General features: G+C 37.5%; 1 protein-coding gene across 43 annotated transcripts in view; it reads left to right on the forward strand.

Moving 5' to 3' along the window:
- Positions 1-17,688, forward strand: part of MAP2 (microtubule associated protein 2) — a 288,976-nt gene that overhangs the window by 235,983 nt on the left and 35,305 nt on the right. For 18 of the 43 annotated variants that reach the window (XM_049888022.1, XM_049888038.1, XM_049888039.1 and 15 more), the window contains 4 exons: positions 9,508-9,753; positions 11,399-15,124; positions 15,331-15,537; positions 15,706-15,840. The exons of 8 other annotated variants lie outside the window; for them this stretch is intronic. In XM_049888022.1, coding sequence (XP_049743979.1) covers positions 9,508-9,753; positions 11,399-15,124; positions 15,331-15,537; positions 15,706-15,840 — 4,314 coding nt within the window. The remainder of the gene's footprint in view (positions 1-9,507; positions 9,754-11,398; positions 15,125-15,330; positions 15,538-15,705; positions 15,841-17,688) is intronic. 17 more of the 43 variants (XM_049888040.1, XM_049888045.1, XM_049888047.1 and 14 more) reach the window with 7 other exon arrangements.

Genomic DNA, 17,688 nt, shown 5'->3' on the forward strand with positions numbered 1-17,688 from the left:
GCTATAGAAAAGTGGTTTACTTAATGTAGAATGTTTTAACAGAGAAGATACAATGATAATGTTTGCTATCTTGTAAGTGATTGAATGAAAATAAAAATAAATTTGTTTTCCACTTTATAGTAGGAGTCAGATTTATTGATGAAACTAACACTTCCTTCTGGAAGTGTCAGGAATTATCTCTGTTTTGTTCATCACTGTATTGCCAAGGCCTTCTCTAGGGACTGGCCCATAGCAAACTCTCAATAAACATTTAGTGAATAAATGAAGAAGTTAATGAATGAATCCGATATTGAGGGCCAAAAACCAAAACCAAACCCATTGCCGTCGAGTCAATTCTAACTCATAGTGACCCTATAGGACAGAGTAGAACTGCCCCATAGAGCTTCCAAGGAGCACCTGGCAGATTCTAACTGCTGACTCTTTGGTTAGCAGCCATAGCACTTAGCCACTATACCACCACAGTTTCCGACATTGAGGGCAGTGAACTGAAAACTTCTTTCCTTCTGAGACCAGCTATTGTCTATGAATCTAGTTATACATTTACTCAACATGGACTGTCATGTCAGCTTTTCACTTCTCATTGGTAAAATGGAGGGATCCCTTGAAGAATATTAATTTAGAATCTGAGATGAAAGGCACTATTTAAGAGCAAATTATTATTCATTCTCTGACCTAGGTCAATTAACTTATGTGTATCATTCAAGAGGTATAGAAAAAGACAGTTACAGCTCAGTTTTTTTCCACGTAATTTAGTTTTCAAATACTAATGCCAGGAATTTATTAGTATTATTCCATTTTATTCATTTATTTCTTCACTTATTTTTTCTTTTGTCATTTCTAGATTATTTTACTTTGTTAAAATTGAATATGATATTTATCACAACAAACTCATTATCTTTTCATAATTTGTCTAAGTATATTTGTTTGAAATATTCTTTGATTTCCTAAATATAAAAATATAAATTATTGAAGTATAGACTATCAACTCCAAGATAATTTCATTTTAAATGCAGATTTTTTGTTTTTAATAAGGTAGTTTTTTTTTTTTTCCCCTAAACTGGATTTTTTTTTTTAATTTACTTCTTAAAATAATGCCTACTCTAAGGAATAAAAGAAAATTTGAGAAATGTAGACTAATAGCCACTGATTATTACTTAATTTCCTTAAATATGTAAGTTGATCTGTATAGATTTGAAATTTACAGATTTGAAGGATTCTTTTTGGCCTTATGTTTATACATTGATCCACCAAATGTTTATTGAGCAGCTAAATGTTCCAGGCACTCTTTAAATTCTTGGAATACAGTACTGAACAAAATGGACATGATCCCCACTTTTAAGGAGCACATCATTGAATGGAGAACAAAAGCTTGATAAATAAGCTCACAAATAACTTCAGATAGACCAAAAAAGGAAAACCTTGTTTTATTGAATGGTTAATGGAAGTTTCTCTAAGATAGTAACATTTCAACTGAGCCCAGAATCATGAGTAAGAGTTGGCCAAGCAAAGATGGAGGAAAGGGTGAATTTCAGGCAAAGGGACCAGAATGTGCAAGGGCACTCAGGTGGGCAAGAGCATGAAGTGCTCTAGAACTGAAGGAGACCCCTGGCTGATGGGTGACAAGAAAATGGTAGGAGTAGTGAAGGAGAAGGAGAATAGGCAGCCACTGGCTGGGTTCAGGAGCAAGGATTTCACTTGGAATGCAGTAGGAAGCCTTACATAACAGTTATATTTCCCTAGGATCACTGGAAATGTTTCTGAGCCCCTGCTTAAGGCCTTTCAAGTGTCAGAGAGTCCTCTTAACCCCAGAGAGGGCTGTGATGTTGACACATCTGACCTACTCTAAAAGTCTGTCTGAAGTCAAGTAATTTACTCTTCTTACTCTTATGTTGGAGTTGGAGCTGGAAAGGAAGAAGTAGAGTTCTCCCATCCACCTAGGGATTTGTCCAACCTATTTGTGGAGGGTATTGCAGTGGATATAGTAAAAACATAAATAAAATACAGAATAACTTTCACATTTTGCTAACTTTGGTGTCATTTTCCAGACTAGCTGAACTCTTACATTTTAGAATTGCATTTTTCTGGATGTTCAATATACTGAGGGAAAATGTCAACTCACTTTTACTTACTGTTAAAAGTAATTTGAAGATACTTCAACATTTTTTTTTAAAGCAAACTGTATTTTTATTGAATTATTGTTTTCTTCTTTTTATAAAAAAAGCATTAAACTATGTGAAGGCTTAATGATTTCCTTTTAAAAGCATAACCACTTTTTAACATATTGGAGATAGAGATTTTTTTTTCCCCAAACTATACCTCATTAACCAGGTAATAACCACAGTTTAAATGTTGAGAGACATGTGATCTAGACAAATTAGCTGTCTCATTCTCTTTATTAAACCACAGTATATTATATAGAATAAATATTGTTTTAAAAATACCCAGTTTAGTTTTGTCAGAAGATAAATTACTCACCGACAGAAAACAGGGTTCAAGTGATTAATTTTTCAAGCTAAATTGATTGTAAAGATGCAACTTAAATTCCATTAATGTCATGGCTTATAGCAAATTGAATGGAAAAGGAGTAGGTGGTTTTGCTTGCCTTGCTGAGGAGATTATTTACTCTCTTTGACACACCTTCAAAGTGACTTTCATCCCAGGACCACAGTAACTGCACCACAGTCTGATCCTTTCAGGCAAAATGTAAGAAAGCTCTTGGATTAAATTGAGTAATTCAATGATTTTGAGGATATGCTTACTTTTTATTAAATATCAATTTTTTGAAGCTGCTCTTTCCCTAAGGGGAAATGTGAAAGCTTCTCCTAAAAACAATTGAAGATATAAATTACTCTCATTTATGAATATTTATTTATTACAATTAATGTAATATTACTAATTCCCAGAATAGGTACTTACTTGGAGAAACATTTACAAGGGATTTTGATGCAAAAGTTAAACAAGTAGCACACTTAAAAATATAAGCATACAGGGAAGCGTGGTAGAGTAAATTGATACTCTGCTGAGTTGGGATGGCTTCAGATTAACCTCCTTTTTCTTTTCGGCCTAACCGTAGTAGTTGGCATTTGGACTGAACTGTTAGAATTTGGAAGCCTGTGCAAGAACAGTGGAACCATCTGAAAACACAGCCAGGGATCCTTCTGCCCTCTTAGGTTTGCTCCAGAATTCTAGGGTGGTGTTTTCCTGTGTCATGGATATGGTGACATAATAATTGCTAATCTGAATGCAGTTTTCCCTCCATATCATTCTGTGGCAGCAAACACAGCTGGCAAACTGATGAGACCTCAGCCAAAAGCTTGCAGAGTGGAAAAGGCTTAGAGATGGAGGAGAACCATATAAACGGAGCCAGCTGCCTTGAGCCATACATTGTGATGCCAAGACAGGCAAGATCACTGAGTCACTGATGCCCCGTGAGACCCAGTGTCTAGTAAAAGTGACTACTCATTTGTACCCAAGGGGGTTGACATTCCAAGACTGAGTTTTATGTGGCAAGCATTACTTTTAACCCAATAGAAACTTTCAAACTTTTTTTTTGAATGAAAGCAAATTAGGAAAAATCCATTCCATCCATTGAAACCAGGTAAGCTTCATTTTGAAGATTATATTTATGAAAAAGAGCTATGTAGAAATCCAGGATCCACAAAGCTACCTTGCCCTTTACTATATCACATTCTTAAGTGAAATAGAATATTTCGTGACAAAAGTAGGGTCCCCAAAAACATGCATCTTATAGTAAAAGGTACCTTCAATCCTGCCCTTAAACCCCAAACTACTGTTATTAAGTGATTTCACTGTTCATAAATATCTCAACTCTAACGTTGATGAGTCAAGTGACATGAAAGAGCAGAGGTACTTAAGAACTTGTCTGAGTATGCTGAGAACAAGGATGCTAACATGTGTCAGATATTGTGCTTGGCACTTTCACAGATGTCTTCTCATTTAGTTCTCCCAGCAACCCACAGAGGTAGATATTGTTTATTCTCCCTGTATTGTTCAGGATGTCATGGTTTATAAGTGGCTTATCCAGAAATCAATCCTTGTAACCACAGCCCTACCCCTTCCCTCAAGTTGTTTCTTTCTGTGGACCTGTAGAAGTGAAGTTATTTTCAAATGAGAACTTTTTATTATGAGCTACTGGACTAATTTCCTTTTCTTCAGACCATCTCCAAAATAGCTTCTTTGTGTCTTCCATCTCCCTTGGGTGCAATCCAAGACCATCCGCCATACATTACTTTGTATCAAATGAGAATCTAATGTCTTCTCTCATTATCATTGGAACCAACTGCACTGTTTGGACTTGGCTAGAAGTGATCTCCTCTAAGAATAGTTTCCCTGACACATCTCTGGGGTTTGTAATATAGATGGACTTCATACATTTTAAATGAAGAATTGAAGTACATACACCTCACAGTACCACAGTACCAAGAGTGCCAGACACTGTTTTTGAAGTTGTCTGGGCTCAGAAATGGACAAAAGCTAAGTAGAGAAGCTACTTTTCCACTGAAACTCTTAAGGTGTTTCTTGGTTTTATTTATTGTTCTCTGATCAGAATTAAAGTTTTCAGAATAGAAAACACTGTTTCTCTGAAATGTTGAAGACCTGAAGCAAGCCTCTGGGCTGTTTTTTATATTTGGGTGCTTTGAAAAGAACAATAACAACAAGAAAAAGGAGGCCAAAATCTTCAAAAGTTTAAATTATCCAATGAACGTTGCCTTTAACGCCCAGCCTTTAAATTCTTTAGTTGCATACTATAGTCTGCTCTGCGTCCCAGGAAATGTTGAAAAACAGCCAAATATCCCATTTTCACTTACTGATTGCCCATGCAGCCTGTTGAACATATTAGAAGTTTCAGAAGTAACTTGCATATATGGAGAGTTCCTCCATGAGTCACTGGGAAATATGAATGACTGGGACATGTGACAACCCCAGTGGTGTAGACCAGATCTTGTCCAGTTATCTGCTCAGCTGAGAAATTGTGTTGAGCAGAACTAAGAATATTAAATGTAGTTTTAGGCTTCTGCTATCCCATGGTATAACAAGCATCATGACTGAGAAAGTTCTGAGCACCCATCCAGAAACAACTTCCATGGAGTAGTCACTAAATAATGTGCTCAAGAGATTAAAAGTGTTCTCTATGTAGAATGTTATTTTAGTATTCTTATGATTTCAGGCTTATTTCCACTTTTCATCACTTGGTTGCTGAATAAGTTATTGCCCTAAAGATACAGTGTATTTTCAAATTAATGCTATAATTCTCTCTGCTTAAATTCTGATAGAATTAAAACTGTATACATAGATACAAGAGACTTTGTTTTTATTACTGAGTTATGAAATTTAAAAATAATTTCCCTATATAAGTAAATAAATAGTGATTAGCAAATTTAGTAACCTGCTACATAGGCCAGAAATGTAGAGGTCTGTGCCACATTGAAGTCAAATATTGTCCATTGTCATTGTCCTTAAAACTCATTGAATTATATAGGAATCCAAGTGCTAAGCAGCCTGATCTACAGTTACTCCTTTAAGGAGATACATTTAAATGAGCAGATTTCCAAGCCAAGACACGGGAAAGGACAGAAATGACAACAGTTCCTTTAGTATTTCAGTGAGAAATATGTAATGGGGGGTTGAAACATGAAAACAGTAATGAACCAGTGGCGCAAATGAAACTGCATAAAGGCTTGATTAATCTGAAGCCAACTCTCCAGAAATTCTCAGTTGATTCTGTCTCTATTAAGCTTTCAGAAGAGAAGCAAAACTCCAAAAAAAAAAAAAAAAGTTTTATTTTTAGAAACTTTCTTAACCATATTCTTCCACGGTCCTATAAACGAACCAGTGTTCAAACGGATGTCCCAAGCTACTGTATTACCCTTAGTGTTCAAAGAAACAGCTTTGCTGACTGCATCTCCTTATGGAAGTAGAATAATGCATGGTAGATTTGTCATAACAAAGTGAAATAAAAAATTATTTTCCACCTAAAATCATTAACTAAAAATTAAATTAACTAAAATGCTAACTATTTGAGCAGCTTAGATAAGATTGTGCTTCATACAGGACTATTTTCCCCCATAGACACACAGGCATCAGATCCTAACAACTTTCTTCTCTTTAGCTTGCAAATGTATTGCCAGCAGCATAAGAATTCTAATTTTTTTGAAAAAAAATTTTTTTCTTCCAAAGAACGCATTTGTTTTGTAATGCTTTGTTTCTATTCCAATGTTTCCTTGGTTATTCTGACTTGTTAGCAGGGGATGTATAGATAATTTCTGCTCTGCAGTGGGGTTATCAGTGCTTTTGATTCATAGAGATCAACGGCAAGCTTGTTTAAGGGATAGTTTTTAAATTCAGTGGCTACAGAAGCATGAAACATTCTCTGTCTCCCATTCTCCATTGGCTTGGTCATGCTAGTTCCCATCCATCCTGCTCTGCTTCTTTTGCAGCCCTTTGTGTCCTTGTGCAGGTGTCTGTCTCGTCAGTCTGATCTTGTGTCTGTCTTGTCCAGTTCTCCCTGCAGTTTCTTCCTGTGTGTCTGTTTGTAGATGAAGGGGCTGAGGATCAAGTGGGCACTCTACACAGGTTCCCCAGCCACGAACCTGCCACCAGTGGGGAGAGGCGTAGACTCCTAGCCCCCTCCATTTCGGTGTCTGTACCTGATGATGACCCTTACAATTCCGATGAGGAGTACTATGAGCATCCTTTGTTCAGCTCAGAATGGACTGCCTCTAGTGCGCACCCCAGTGTCACAGCGCAGAGCGCAGAGGCCCATTTAAGCCAGGAGAAAGGTGAACCGAGCATGGTCCCCTTTTGCTCCTCCTCCCCAGCCCGCGGCTTTGTCCACACACATCATACTAAGTGTGCCTTCATACGGAGGGGGGCGGGGGAAGGAGCTGGCTTTTTCCACATGAAAGTGAAGCCCCTGTATAGGTTGTGTCCATCCAAGAGCCTCAACAATTTATATGAAAGAAGCCTTCCTCGGGGTATGTGAGTACTTCTTTTTTCTCAATCGTTGCTTCTGAGAAGGAAGAAAAAAAGTAAATAAAAGGAAGCAAAAATGGTCTGATTAAAGCTTGACTCCTTTCTGCTCCTACTCACAGAGAGTAAGTCAGAGAAGAACATACTCTTACCCAAATCGAAGAAGATGGTCCTTAATATTATTTTTGTCTTCTCTGAATACATATCTCTAAGACCAGACTTCAATACAATTAGTCCTCTTTTTAGTGCTATGTTAATACTACTTACTATTAAAAAAAATTTATTTAATAATTTTAATTTTAATGTTAATACTACTTACTATATAGCTCCTTAAAAAAGAGCTACTGAAGAGGGTCTGCTTAGGGCAGAATAAATGTTATGGAGTAGATTTATTTCTCCAAATCACTTAGTCATCTACAGAGAGTACAAAGGCCACCCCAGGTGATTGCATCTTGGCTCAAGCTGGGCTAAAATGAAGGATCTAATTCATAGCCTTCATCATCTTAGCCTCATAAAGCCAGGAAACCCTGGTATATAATTGGCTATGGTAGAGAGAAAACAAGTGGGCAATAGTTGCAATTTATCTCATTGTAACTGGTCTTGTAAGGGAAAACAAAGGGGGAAATTTTGCTTAGGTGAAGGGGTTATTTTCATATCGGGTAATAATGTAAGGGCAAAATAGTTTCAAAGCAATGGGGAATAAGCTCTCAGCTCACAAACTACATTCATGGTCATAGACTTCTTCAAGGGTCCTTTTGAAAACAAAGAGCCTCAATGATTCAAACACTCTGATAGAGAAATATAACCCATATTTCTAGGTAAACTAAGCTCTTGGGATAGTGTGAACTTAAAACTATTAAGAACAATATGTGGGTTTTTTTTTTTTTTAACTAAGGAACAGGTATAGTAGAATAAACTTGATTTACACAAAATGAGGAAATGGAAAGCTAGAAAGTTACATGGATTTGGAAAACATATAAATTAACTTGATTAGACTTCATTCAATAAGCTAAAGTCAGTAAAGCAGCTGTGTTAAAAATCTTCTAACTGCGATCCAAAACTCTAATTCTATGGCATTATAAAAATTGCCTTAATAATAAGTTCAAATCTGAAATTTTTTAAATGTCATTACATAATTTAATTACACAAATCAAAGTGCCTGAGTGCTAAGTATGAGGAGATAGATGGCGTAGTTCTCATTTTTTCCACCTGAAGGTTTTAATATTTCCCACAAAAGAAAATTCCTTTCCTGTCTATCTGTAGTCTCTCCCACAGGACTGTTAAAACAATGACAGTATTTCACAGGGAACTTCAATTTGGATAACTATCAAACAGCTTAAATTTTTCCCTCTAATTTCATAAGAGATGAAATGTGATTTATTTTACTGGCATTTGAAGCATAAATGAGGAACAAATGAACAAAATAATTGATGAAGCTCATAGGTTTGTTTTTTTACATTTTAAATGCTAACATTTTTTTTTTCTTGTGATTTGCATCTTTCAGAGGATAGTTTGGCAGTTTGGTTGCCACTCAATTGTTTTCTTGGTGATTTAATTTTGAATTGCAGAAATAAGAATTTGTAGCTAATATGCACGTCTTCTTTCAGACTCACTGTCAAAGAGAACTATACATGAGCTACTTTACTGATATTTCAGGGGTCTAAGCAGTATGGTAAGAGTTGTGTCCCAGAGGTAGACTTTTCTAACTAGTAAGGCTTAGATTTTCCCTTGACCTTGTCTTTCAAAATATTTTACTTTCTCCTGAAGAATTTTCACCTCCTCCAACATCATAGAATGCATTAAAGTAAAATAAATTTTCACCCTAGAAAATAATAAGTAAATTATATTTTAAATAGTCATGATGGACTTTGTGATAAAGCTATTAAGGTAGTTGATTGGATATTATTTTGAGGCAAGGCTTTTTTTGTTCCCAAAGGTTTCTTTAGCTAAGTTTACATGTTTTAAATAATCAGGCATTCTTATGTAGGGGCTTCCTGCATTGGAGAAAGGTTTCTTTAGCAAAGTTTACATGTTTTAAATAGAGTAATCAGGCATTCTTATGTAGGGGCTTCCTGCATTGGAGAAAACAGCACATGTCTAACAAATTTCAAGGTTTTTTTCTGTACATCAATGCATCTGTCTTTTCACAATCATCTGTTAGCTGGCAGCACCATCTCTTCTTTCCAGCAAGCTTTCCACATGTGTTCGACTTACTGCCATTTCCACTAAGGGAAATAGAGCAATAAAACTCTTTCAGCTCTCAATTTTTTAAATAAACAGACTTTTAATGAGAATTCAGAAGGCATCATTATTAACAGATTATACATAATAATTTTCCAACCAATACATAACATACATTTTGTAAGAACATTAATTAATGGCAAAAGAAAAAAAAACAAAAACCTGAGGTTCTGATAAGGTCATTACAATGGAGCTGAAAGGGTTCCTTGGATAATATTTCTGTCATTTTGTGTATGGTTCTGTGGTCATGATGTCGACATCTTTTTCATCCCTAAGAAGAAGAAACGCTAGAGGGTCCCATGGCTGAGGAAGAGAAACCTGCTGCTCTTCTTGGGAAAGAGTGTGGGGCTCCTAAGTCCTCAGACCAACCCAAAGACCTCAGTGAGGGCCAAGTGGAGTCTAGTGAGAAGGCCAAAGTAGTTCCTGAAGAGAGTGCCCCAGCAGGGGCCCCACAGGAGAAAAGTGTAAAGGAGATCACAGAGGTGTCTCCGGAAGTAAAAGCTCCTTCCTCTGCCAAGGAAGGTGTGTCTTTCTTAGGACTTGCATGAGTTTTGTTGCAAATGATCTCTCCAGCAGCTTACCAACCTGATGCCTTTTCAATGCTGTTTCATTGCTTGGTCTTGTGATCACAAGGCCACTGTTTTAGGCTTACTGAATAGTGAGTGTGGCTTGCGCAGGTGCTGTACGACAGCTTGGTTTATCACTGCTGTTGCTGATTTGTGATTTTCCTTTGCCATGGTACAATACGCTTTGCAGCCAGGCTGATGGTGCTATGTGATCTTTTTTTTTTTTTTACTCATCTCAAATGTTTGCCAGTCACATTGCTAATACATGTCTATTTTTATTTTTATTTTGGGGACAGCAATTCATATGCTTTTCTTTTGAACCGTAGAGTTGTTGACTCGGACTCTGGCACATAGAGGCTTAAATGGTACAATCGTTTTTGTTTGCAACCACAATGTGCTATGTTTTTATGCTTCAATGAATACTGGTTTGGTTTCCTTAAACGCTCTTGCTGATGTGTCTCATGTCATTTCCTCTTCATGGCAGCCAACTCCTTTTGATCATCCCCATATCTCTTGAGTTTTCATTCATCTAACCTTTATTATAAGTTCATGAAGTATTTCTTTTCTATTGTTACAACAGGACACACAAGTATATAAGGTAATGATGATCCATACACTTGCTCTTCGAGAGATGGTTTGAATTTTATTATTTTTCCCCAAATTGTTTCTAAATGATTACGTTTAGCCCTACAGATCACAGTCAAATACCCTTAATTTTAAAACATAAGTGGGATTCTGAAGCCTTTCAGATTGGTGAATAAAAAATAAATAAAAGTTTGTCATTCAATTTCTGGGAAGCATCTCTCAAGCCATTACTGGGCAATGCTTCTCCAGTTGGTCAAGTCCCAGGGAATGAGGTCATGACCATGGAGAGAAAAGTCTTTTAAAAATGTCGTTACTCTACTCATGCAACTTTCCAGTAATAATAGTATAATTCATATTTTCTTAAACCTACATACAGACGAGAATTTGATGAAACTTAAACATTGATTATGTATAAAACCTCCTGATGTCCAAAAAATTGGTGCTGGTATTTGCTGATCAAGTGATCTTGAAACTATTGACACTCATATCATTATGAATTAATTGGTTTTCTGTCCATGGCGTGCCAAAAAAAAAAAAAAAAAAAAGTTCACTTTAAAATGAGATAACAAGTGAAAAAGTTAGTAAAAATCAATTCTCATACATATTTACTATTTCAAATGTATTTCTTTTATACCCTAATATTAGGTACTTATTCAATATTCTTTAGTTTATCATTTATATCTCTGGAAGGCACATGAAATTTTTTCTACTAAATTACATGTAATGTTTAGGAGAGACCAAAAGTAAGCAAAGAGGACAGAAGAGTACTCAAAATTATACTCCTATTACAATTACTATACACGCTAATTTACAATGAGAGTTTATTTTAGCAATAACTTACATATATCTCAGTCCTGACATTTTCATATTGATTTTTAAATGGGTGGCATGCTTGCATGTTTCATAGTTTTTCTTTTTACACTACCATTCATTTATCATTTCAAAATATAGTTTTAAACTTACTGCCTGAAAGCAATTGCCTGTTATCTGTTTAAAAATCCACCCAATTACTTCAGGTTTATTTACAGCCTTGAAGATGGAGTTCCGTGATCAACAGGAATTGAGTCCTTCTACAGATGAGCCATTAGACCAGAAAGCAGAGGAGTCAGAAAAGCAAATTAAGCCTGGTGAAGACCTTGAAAATGCTGCCTTAGTTTCTCAGCCTGAGACAACTAAAACATCCCCTGATGAAAAGGACGTGCAAGACGAAGAAGAAGAAAAAGCACTTCCCAGTCTATTTGCCAGTCCAGAAGACTTAAAACAGAAGACAGAACCAAGCCTAGTAGTAGCTGGCATTGGCGTCCCTACAGAGCCTCCAGCTCAAAAAGAGCAGAAGGATTGGTTCATTGAAATGCCAATGGAAGCCAAAAAGGATGAGTGGGGTTTAGTTGCTCCAATATCTCCTGGTCCCCTAACACCTATGAAGGAAAAAGATGTGCTTGACGATATCCCAAAATGGGAAGGGAAACAATTTGACTCTCCCATGCCAAGTCCCTTTCAAGGTGGAAGCTTCACTCTTCCTTTAGATGTCTTGAAGAATCAAATAGTTCCAACAACATCACCCTTTTCACCTGTCCTATTACAGCCAGATAAAAAATCTCTAGAAGAAGCCAGCGGCCCAGAGACTGCCAAAGATACTTCTAAAGTTGAAGAGCCCCTTAAGGATAAACCTGACAAAACAGCAGAAACACCAGCCTCAGCGGAAATTACCTCACACAAAGACACTGACATTTCTATTATGGAAGAATGTATCACAGAGAAAGTTTCAGGAGAAGAAAAGGGGGCCATAGAGGAAGAAAGTATGCAGAAAAAAGAGACTTCCACCCCCAGTGGACAGGAACCTATTCTTACTGAAAAGGAAACTCAGCTAAAGTTTGAAGAAAAAATTACCATCCCTGACAAAGAAGCTGTGCCAAAAGAGAGCGAACCTCCCAAATTGACAGATGATGAAACAAGCATAACTCAGACCACCACAGAGCATACTATCTCAAAAGAAGAACAGAAAGGTCAAGAGCCTACCACAGATATGTTAAAACAGGACTTGTTCCCTCTAAGTTTGGAGCAAGAATTTACAGATTCAGCCCTGACCTCTAAAACATTGGAGAAAGTGTTGACTGAACCATGTGCACTAAGTGAAAAGAGTTCAATCCAGGAACTTTTTGAAGAGAAAGTTGCTGACAAAGATAAGGTTGAAAGGGTTGGGGCTGCAGCATCATCTGAGCTTGACATGCCATTTTATGAAGATAAGTCAGGAATGTCCAAGTACTTTGAAACATCTGCCTTGAAAGAAGAAGTGACAAAAAGCACTCAGCCAGGCAGTGATTACTATGAACTGAGTGACACAAGAGAAAGTGCCCAAGAGTCTTTTGATACTATAGCTCCCACTTATAAAAATGGCGAGGAGGAAACTCAGGCAGGAAAGGAACCCCAACCCCATGCTGCAGCACAAGAAACAGGGTACAGTACGCTTGCCCAGAGTTATCCATCTGAGTTACCCGAGGAACCCAGTTCTCCTCAAGAAAGAATGTTCACTATTGATCCAAAAGTATATGGGGAGAAAAGGGATCTCCATAGTAAGAATAAGGATGATTTGACACTAAGCAGAAGTTTAGGACTTGGTGGTAGGTCTGCAATAGAGCAAAGAAGCATGTCAATCAATTTGCCCATGTCTTGCCTTGATTCCATAGCCCTTGGATTTAACTTTGGTCGGGGGCATGATCTTTCTCCTCTGGCTTCTGATATTCTGACCAACACGAGTGGAAGTATGGATGAAGGGGATGATTACCTTCCCGCCACAACACCTGGACTGGAGAAAGCCCCTTGCTTCCCAATAGAAAACAAAGAGGAAGAAGAAAAGATAGAGGAAGAAAAAGCTACAGGAGAGGAAAATATTCACGCTGACACAACATGTGAGTCACCTTTCCTAGCCAAAGATTATTATAAAAATGGGACTGTCATGGCCCCTGACTTGCCGGAAATGCTAGATCTGGCAGGCACAAGGTCAAGATTAGCTTCCGTTAGTGCAGACGCTGAGGTTGCAAGGAGGAAATCAGTCCCATCTGAGACTGTGATCGAGGAGGGTACTGGTTTGCCCTCAGTGACTGATGAAAACCACGTCATTGTAAAAACAGACAGTCAGCTGGAAGACCTGGGCTACTGTGTGTTCAATAAATATACAGTCCCACTCCCATCACCTGTTCAAGACAGTGAGAATTTGTCAGGGGAGAGTGGTTCCTTTTATGAAGGCACTGATGATAAAGTTCGAAGAGATTTAGCCACAGACCTTTCTTTGATTGAAGTCAAACTGGCAGCTGCAGGAAGAGTCAAAGATGAGTTTAGCACCGAGAAAGAAACATCCCCACATATGTCAGGACTGGGTAGGGAGTTTGATCAGGAAAAGAAAGTGAATGATAAGCTGGATACTGTACTAGAAAAAAGTGAAGAACAAGTTGATTCAAAAGCACATGCCACAACAACAGAAGAGGCTGGTGATAAAGTCGAAACAGTTGAATTAGGAGTCACTGATGAACAACCTTTGGCCAAAGAACCGGCAGTATCAAAAGATACACCACCACCCATGGCTGAGAAAGCAGAGGAAGGTCTGAGCTCAGTACCAGAGGTGGTTGAGGTAGAACCATCCAAAAAAGCTGAACCAGAACTGGATTTTGCTGCAGAGAAAGCTGACCAGGGTCAATTAGATGTTCAAATCAGTGACTTTGAGCAGACACCCGCGGAGCTAACCGTGGATGCTGGAATGGTAACAGAGCTTGAACTCGAGGAGACACAACAGGACCTGACCCCCTCATCCAAAGTGCCTCAGGAGGCAGATGCGTTTATGGATGTTGAGTCTGTCCACATGAAAGAAGGCACCAAAGTGAGTGAGACAGAAGTCAAAGAGAAGGTGGCCAAGCCTGACTTGGTACACCAGGAGGCCGTAGACAAAGAGGAATCCTATGAGTCTAGTGGTGAGCATGAAAGCCTGACCATGGAGTCCTTGAAACCTGATGAGGGCAAGAAGGAAACATCCCCAGAGTCTTCTCTAATTCAAGACGAGATTGCCATCAAGTTGTCAGTGGAAATACCCTGTGCAGCTGCTGTTTCGGAGGCTGATTTAGCCACAGATGAAAGAGCCGATGTCCAGATGGAATTTATTCAGCTGCCAAAAGAAGAAAGCAAAGAGACCCCAGATATATCTATCACACCCTCAGATGTTACAGAGCCGTTGCTTGAAGGGATCGTGTCTGAACCAGCAGAGGCTCAGAGTGAGGAAGAAGAGATAGAAGCCCGGGGAGAATACGATAAGCTGCTCTTTCGCTCAGACACCCTTCAGATTACCGACCTGGGTGTCCCAGGTGTCAGGGAGGAGTTCGTGGAGACCTGCCCTGGTGAACACAAAGGAGTAATTGAGTCAGTTGTAACCATTGAGGATGATTTCATAACTGTAGTGCAAACCACAACCGACGAAGGGGAGTCTGGTTCCCACAGTGTGCGTTTTGCAGCCCTAGAGCAGCCTGAGGTGGAAAGGAGACCCTCTCCTCATGATGAAGAAGAACTTGAAGTAGAAGAGGCAGCTGAAGCCCAGGCAGAACCCAAGGATGGCTCCCCAGAGGCTCCGGCTTCCCCTGAGAGAGAAGAGGTTGCACTCTCAGAATATAAGACAGAAACCTACGACGAATACAAAGACGAGACCACCATTGATGACTCCATCATGGATGCTGACAGCCTCTGGGTGGACACTCAAGGTGTGCATTATTTTTTTTTTAATTTCCTACTCCCAAATAAAACTCAGTAACCAAGTAGGAAAAATACTTTTCCCCCTAATATAACATTTTTAAACATCCCTTTATTTCTTTATTTAGCATTTTGTTAAATATATGAGAGATTTTGTACATTTGTTACTAATGTTTTCGTTGTTGTTGTTGTTGTCATGATTTGCTTTGATCCGCAGATGATGATAGGAGCATCATGACAGAACAGTTAGAAACTATTCCTAAAGAGGAGAAAGCTGAAAAGGAAGCTCGGAGATCATCTCTTGAGAAACATAGAAAAGAAAAGCCCTTTAAAACCGGGAGAGGCAGAATTTCCACTCCTGAAAGAAAAATAGCTAAAAAGGAACCTAGCACAGTCTCCAGAGATGAAGTGAGAAGGAAAAAAGGTTCATTTAACAATCACTTCTTTAAAAATGTTTTTAAAGTAATTTATTATTGTTCTTTTGTGGAAGAAACTGCTTAACAGTGGTAACTATTTATGAAATTTCTTTCGGTTTTGCTCCAAGTGTTTATTTTTTCCTGATGGTATGCTTTTTGTGTTTTCTTATTCATAGCAGTTTATAAGAAGGCTGAACTTGCTAAAAAAACAGAAGTTCAGGCCCACTCTCCCTCCAGGAAATTCATTTTAAAACCTGCTATCAAATATACTAGACCAACTCATCTCTCCTGTGTTAAGCGGAAAACGACAGGTGACTGTTCAATTCTGCAATGTGGCTGGCAAACATAGACTTTCTTTTTTTGTTTGTTTTATTTTTTAATGTCATTGCTGTAGGAGAGTCTTATTTTGTTTTTCTTCCAAGAATTCTCAGCGGTCATGAACAATTTTGCTATTAAGTGTCTTGTATCATTATCCCCTTTTGCTCATATATTTCTTTGTCATAGTCAGACTTAACCAATGCGTCATTGTATCTTGGCATTATGCTCTAATGTCATGTTATGAGGAGTCCTATTTGCATCCTGTGTTTTTGGTTAGATGATGGTGATAAGTTTAATTATGGTATGCGTTCTCATTATTTTGCTTTTTCTACCTCCCTCATGCTTAAACCCATACGTATTTCTCCTATTTTCTACATTGTTACTGCCAAATCTGTTACTGATGTTGATGAATTTACTAAAAATCACACCAAGAATGCACAGTGATTTAGAGATTAAAAATGAAAAGCAACGTGAGGGTAAAATTGTGATTTGTAAAATATCTCTTCTTTAGATGAAAATTAACAGAAGAAAAATGAAATTGGTAATCTCATCAGATTTTGTTCCTCATATCCAAAATTAGCAAGGCTTTCAATCTACTGTACTACATCTTTTGGCTAACACCTTGACATTTGATTTTCTTAAATGTGTTGGATCAAAACTGTCGATTTTTCTTATATAATTCAGTATCAAATTCTAAAACTCCTCTGCCCTGAATATCTTAGATCCCAAGTTTGTTTCTATTTTGCTACCTTTTACTTCTCTGTCTTCTCCAAATTATGCTCATTTTTTACTTAGTAAAGAAGTGATGGAATGAAGGAATAAAACATGTTACAAATTATTTGTATCATAAAAGCCCATACAAATATCTGTAATGCAAACTTTATTCCTAAATTTGAGTGTGCAGTATTTATTTTATATGTATAATGATACTATGATCATCTTACTTTATATTTTACTTTGTCACTTATTAAGTGACCAACTTGTAGTGTATAAAAGAAGATATTGGTTTGCTAATTCAGAAAGGAATTAACTTCATTTTCATCATGAATCATAAAGGCCTGTGCATAAATCTTTGGATGGTTTTAAAGGTTAAGAGCAGCGTTAATCTTTGATGGGAGAGAAAGAAAATGAAGGTGATTGATGGTTTTGTGATAGCCACTAAAATTTAAAGTGTTTTGTGTTTGTGTTTTTCATATACGAATCTTCTCATGCGCTGTCATTCCAGAACCGGTATGTAAGGCAGGATTTGAAAGTGAAAGGCTTAGACACAAACCTGGATGATGAAGGTTCAGAATGAGGAGTTCCTCTACGTTAGGAGTTAGGAATTAACACCACATCTCTAAATCCTGTGTTATATCTTATTTAGTTCATTTGCTCAGGTTTTTAGCATCTTTAAACTTGGTATTTTTCTTCTAGTTAGACAAACGTTTGGGCAAGGAGAAGAATATCTTGATTTAGGAATAAAAATCCTATATCCTACCTAAAAGGACTGAAAAATGTCATCGGGATTGTGGAATTTCAGAGGAAATGTCAAATGGTTTAATGTGGTGACTACATGACATTGATATTCAAGTTACTAATTTTAATAGGCTTTTTAAATTCAGTCTTTAAAGGAAATTAAGTTCTTTGGACTATTTTGTGTCTTCCCTTATTCTAGTCAAAGATTAAGGTACCCATTCAAGAAAAAAGCATATACTGAACATGGGAGTCATGAGTTTCAAACAAACTATTTCACAGAAATTTGAGATACAGCATAGAAGTGATAGGAAGGTATCATTTGTGCTGCTTCTTTAAGGAATCAGTTCTAGAATTTGTGAATAATCTTACTAGCCATTCCTACA

The sequence above is a fragment of the Elephas maximus genome, chromosome 6 (assembly GCF_024166365.1).
Source record: "Elephas maximus indicus isolate mEleMax1 chromosome 6, mEleMax1 primary haplotype, whole genome shotgun sequence".
Lineage (NCBI taxonomy): Eukaryota > Metazoa > Chordata > Mammalia > Proboscidea > Elephantidae > Elephas > Elephas maximus.